Consider the following 4,919-nt stretch of genomic DNA (forward strand, 5'->3'; position numbering starts at 1 on the left):
TAATTGAAAACAAAGAAAGGTGCCTCAGATTAGTGCTTTGAAGAAGACTGGTGTGGTAATAGTGCCCATTCGTCGCAAAAAACTGATCTCTTTGATAGAAGAATTTAATGACTATCGCGGCGCAACATATCGTCGTTGAAAGCGATGTTGACACTCTTAAAAAAAAAGTAGAAGTCTCTTATCGTCGTACCTTTTTGTGAAATAATTCCTTTGCTTGGTTTCGGATCCGATTCGAAATTTCTCTCTTCCCTCTTACGTGGGTAGCCTAAGTACAGGCGGTAGGATCCTGGCTGAAGATAAACGATTTCCCACCAAATACTAGTATCTTGTGGTGGCAATGCCTCCTCTTGTCTGTTCTCTCCAGACTCAGAAAACTCAGAGAGAGTGAGAGAATTTGATGTGGTGGCTATAGAGAGAACGAAGAAGCATAGTCGTCATTGGTAGAGGTTTTCGTGGAGAAATATTTTGTCCCTTGTGATCATGGATTTCAATATGGAATTTACTACGCAAACTTTCATAAAGTATTCATCCTTGCTGATGCAGTTCTATCATTGGGACTCAAAGAACTCCAAGAAAAGCCATTGAATATGATAGAGCGCAGTGGAATTCCACAGAACTGTAAGAAACTACAACTTTAGCAGGGATCATGTACTAGTGGTGCTAGCCCTCGCCTCCCACTATTGTGGCCCTGGCTCGATTCCGGACTTGTAGCCATATGTGGGTTAACTTTATTCTGCTTCGAGAGGTTTTTCTCCGGTTTTCCCCTCTACCCAAAAACCAACATTTCTAATTCCAGTTCGATCGAATGCAGAGCCTCCCTGAAAACCACTTTCGAGTGAATGGAGCTTTCTGGGTAAATATCATTAATTACGTCCATGAAAGTCGATATCATTAACTATGTCCATGAAAGTCCATAAATTTCCATTCGTCTGAGCCTAAACTGCTGAGGATCAGAAAGGTTTTTGTAAATATGGACCATCAGTTTTTTCTGTCTTTGTTGGAGTGTTCAGAAGTACAAGAATGTTTATTTTTTTCGTGATTGCTTTTTGTGTACTTCTCGTATTCATTAATTTTCCACTCTATCATTGTGCACGCTTGATTGATTAGTAAAAGAACTATTTACAAGGCTAAAAAATAATGATATTGTTCATAATGTTATTGCTTTGCTCAATTTTAGGTTCTTGTTTAGTACCGTAAGCAGCGGAAAGGTTTCGTGTTACACGACAAATTTCCATCAGCTGTTAAATTTGAATCTAATGAAAAAAATTAAACCAGGGCAGGAATGTGATGATCAGAAGGTACCCAGGTGACTGGGCAGCCGTTAGGCAGCAGCCTTGATTGTGTGAACAAAAGCATTATAAATTTTGACATTTCCTTAATTCTTCCCATTTGAAAAGATCAAGGCCAACCATGAATGACAGATATTGACTGACACTACTAAATAACTCAACAAAATTGCAAAAATCAAGTAGAATAAGAGGGTCTGAGGTGTGAATTTCATGAGACCCTTAGTATCACATATATTGTTATAGCACAGCAGGAACCCTTGTGACAAAAACAGAAAACAAAAATACCACCTGAATGATCAAGGTAGTAATCTTGAGTAATCTCTGGTAATATGGTGTTAAGATCAGCCGCTGTTAAACTGATATCCTCTGTATGAGAATTACCATTCCTGTTTGTCTATTTAGTGAGAAAAAGAAAATAAATGCAAAATCAAATCAAAATGTTGCAAGATAATCCTTTTAAATTAATTGGTGAGCACCCAGCTGGTGGTTGGAGGATTAATTAGCTTTACAACTCAATGCAATTCACAACTTGCATAAAGTCGCAGTGACTTGTTTTTGAATAATAATTAATAAATTGGTACTCACCCCTACTTGCCCTTGCTGAACTGTGCTCTCTGTTGAATAAGCAGACATAAGTGTTTATTAATGTGTTTGTTTTGGTTATGTTACAAGCCCACTCAAATAACTATTGGCTGACAACCACATAAAATAGACTTGGATGGTAAACAACTAATGAGCAGGCACCCAAGTGGCTGACAAGAATAGGATCGAAAGAACAAAGAAATTCAAATCTATTGGACCAAAAAAATTCCATTCATTTGACATGTGTGATAGGCCTATAAAATAAAAGTTAGATTTTGACATCAGCAGCAGAAGCAGCATCTGTGTTGCTTCAGACTGAAACTGGGCTGACAAGATCTTTGCATATTCCAACAAGCCTTTGCTTGATTAGCATGATTCCTTACAGTAGTCTGTCTCATCCAATAATTGGCCTATTCACTGCATCTGTATTCACCTGTCACTTCCATAGGAGACTGACCATCAACATTACTCATCTGAGACCAAACAAAAAACAGTGGAAAAAAGTCTTTTATTCAGCAAAAAATGCATTCCCAACAAAAATAAAACTGTCCTGTGATTATAAAAGGAGGGAATGTCTTTTTGAGGATAAGGCATGTACACTCTGCTTTTTGAGTATTGAACACAAGGATACTAGCAACTATAGGGAACCCATTCAACATTTTGCCATAACACTTGTTTTCCAATAGCGATATTTCTTGTTTACAAACATTGACGTCACATTTCTTTTGATATTCAAATTTGCCTACCAAGGAACAAAGGAAGTCATTGTTTCAACAGCCAATTGGGTTCTGGTTGGCATATTAATAACAATAGGTGACGTCACGAGAAATATCGCTATATGCTGGGACTTTAAAGTGTTTACTAGTTCTGTTAGTTGCTCTTTTGGTGCTATTCTGGTTTGGAGAAAGTTCCAATTCAAAGACACAATGGTTCAAAACCAGTCATTATATGCTGACATACTTGCCAAAAAAGGAAAAGATGTGCCCAATAATAGTTTTTTCCTCAATGCACGAGCAGGTGGACTTCTGTGAATTCCGCAATCTGATTAGCTCTGGGAGAGGGCACAACCCCGGCAGAATCCTAGCTCTGGTTGCGTGAGCGCGTGTGATGAGCTTAAAATCTGCATGCAACAGCTAGTGGCCAAAATTTTGTCTACACCTCCAAACTTGAAAATGTGAGGGTAATTTTTTCAAGTTTCAATTTACTGCACAAGCATGTGCAGACCGTGACAGTGCCCCTTTAACTAAATAGCACCTGGCCGGTACTAGTGCAGTTCTTCATTTGACAAACTAGGTATATACACCCTTTTTAATAAGTCTAATATATGCCGTTTTCCGCCAATGACGTCGAACTCGTGCTTTCAAGTTTTATTCAGAAATGTACAAAGGCTTAAAACTTTTCCAATTTCTTTTGTTGTTTTAAGCCTTCGTACATTTCTGAATAAAATTTGAAAGCACGAGTTTGATGTCATTAGCTGAAAACGGCATATATTAGACTTATTAAAAGGGTGTTTAGTACCATAATATATTACCAAGGAAAGATTTGGGTCCTCAAGGAACTGCAGCATACTGTCCAAATCTGAACTGATATCTGCAAGAAGGAGTTAGAAATTATTCATAACAGATCCATTCTTTAAGTAGCTATTGAGGTAACACAAACACCAAATGCCCTGACATAAGTTTATGACATAGTTACATTAAAATTTATAACGAATGTTTAACTTCACCTTTGTTTTTTTCACATTCTGACATTAATTTTTGGAAAGATATAACACTGCATAGTCCAGCAAAACTGTGACAAACTATTTTTTTTGTAATTCACTCAGTTCCACAAACATTAGTACTGCTCTCCATTTTCACATACAATTTTACGTCAGATTGAAAATTAGATCACTTTGCTGACAAACTCTTAGCCCAATATCCCTGAAACTGACTAATGACAGATTTTTTTGGGGATTGGCATGCTTCCTGCAAACTCCAGAAATTTCACAGCTTCATTTTGTCAATCAACTAGGTGTGCAGCGCCTTTTACTGAGTTTACAAAAAATATTCACCATTTTACCATGTGCACATTGCCAACCAAGACAAGACGAACTCAAAGTACTATTCAATTCTGAAACCTGTCATGAGAGAAAAGTTTGCATTTTTATGGATCCCTTTTTCTCTGCAACTGTAGACTCCATTTTTTCAGCATTTGTGGATTGAAATTTGATACCAGGAGCTGTCACACTGACTTTTTAAAATTCTATACATTTCTGACTATTGTATGGAAATCATAAATTTTACTATTTTGTCTCTGTGAACAACTGCAGTTACAAACAAAGCAAAACCATGGTTACGCAAAACAAAGGCCTGCAGATGAAATTTTAATTATCACTTATGGCATCGTGTGACTTGCCTCGGTTGCTCAAAAATATGACCTTTTATCACCTGGCTAAGAGAAAATTGGTAAAATATTTGCAGATTGGTTGATTTCTGTGAAATTTGAAAGAGTGATTGCTAGCAAATGGAGAAAGAATATTTAAAATAAATAAAAATGCCTGTTTTGCATGAGAATGTGATGAAGAGGTAAATATGACTTTTTTCTCTATTGCATATGCGTGCGTATGGGATGTTTATCTTCTTATGCAAATTTTGACAGGCAATATTAAATTACAAAAAAATTATCCTGAAAGATTCAAATAATCTTTGATTTGAGCTTTCATTTCGACTAAAAAGATGAAAAAGAGCATTTCAAGTAAACCGTGTGCAAAAAAAAAAACCAAAAAACTGTGGGAAATTTTGCTGTACAAGTGCCCCAAAAAGAGTTTAATTTATTTGAATGTTTATATTTGACGAAACAATAACAATTTGTCACTTCAAAAAGGCAAATACCTATTTTGTATTTTGACAAAAAGAGACTCAGGAATCGAAAACCTCAACCCGTTTTGGTAGGTCGTCGATCTGACATAGCGGTTCGTGAGATCACATGGCATGGTCTTTCTTTCTTTCTTTCTTTCTTACGCCCACAATGAAATAGAGCTTTACTGGCTATAACTACCCAAAAAGC

At 36.7% G+C, this 4,919-nt stretch overlaps 1 protein-coding gene across 1 annotated transcript in view; it reads right to left on the minus strand.

Moving 5' to 3' along the window:
* The window catches only part of LOC137990573 (uncharacterized), a 4,706-nt gene extending 1,250 nt beyond the window's left edge, over positions 1-3,456 (minus strand). Inside the window, exons 1-5 of the mRNA XM_068835711.1 lie at positions 3,403-3,456; positions 2,305-2,344; positions 1,875-1,903; positions 1,578-1,683; positions 191-406 (exon numbers count right to left, since the gene is read on the minus strand). Of these exons, the coding sequence (XP_068691812.1) occupies positions 191-406; positions 1,578-1,683; positions 1,875-1,903; positions 2,305-2,344; positions 3,403-3,438 (427 nt within the window). The 5' untranslated portion in view covers positions 3,439-3,456. The remainder of the gene's footprint in view (positions 1-190; positions 407-1,577; positions 1,684-1,874; positions 1,904-2,304; positions 2,345-3,402) is intronic.
* Positions 3,457-4,919: the final 1,463 nt, after the last annotated feature.

The sequence above is a fragment of the Montipora foliosa genome, chromosome 2, assembly GCF_036669935.1.
Source record: "Montipora foliosa isolate CH-2021 chromosome 2, ASM3666993v2, whole genome shotgun sequence".
Classification (NCBI taxonomy): domain Eukaryota; kingdom Metazoa; phylum Cnidaria; class Anthozoa; order Scleractinia; family Acroporidae; genus Montipora; species Montipora foliosa.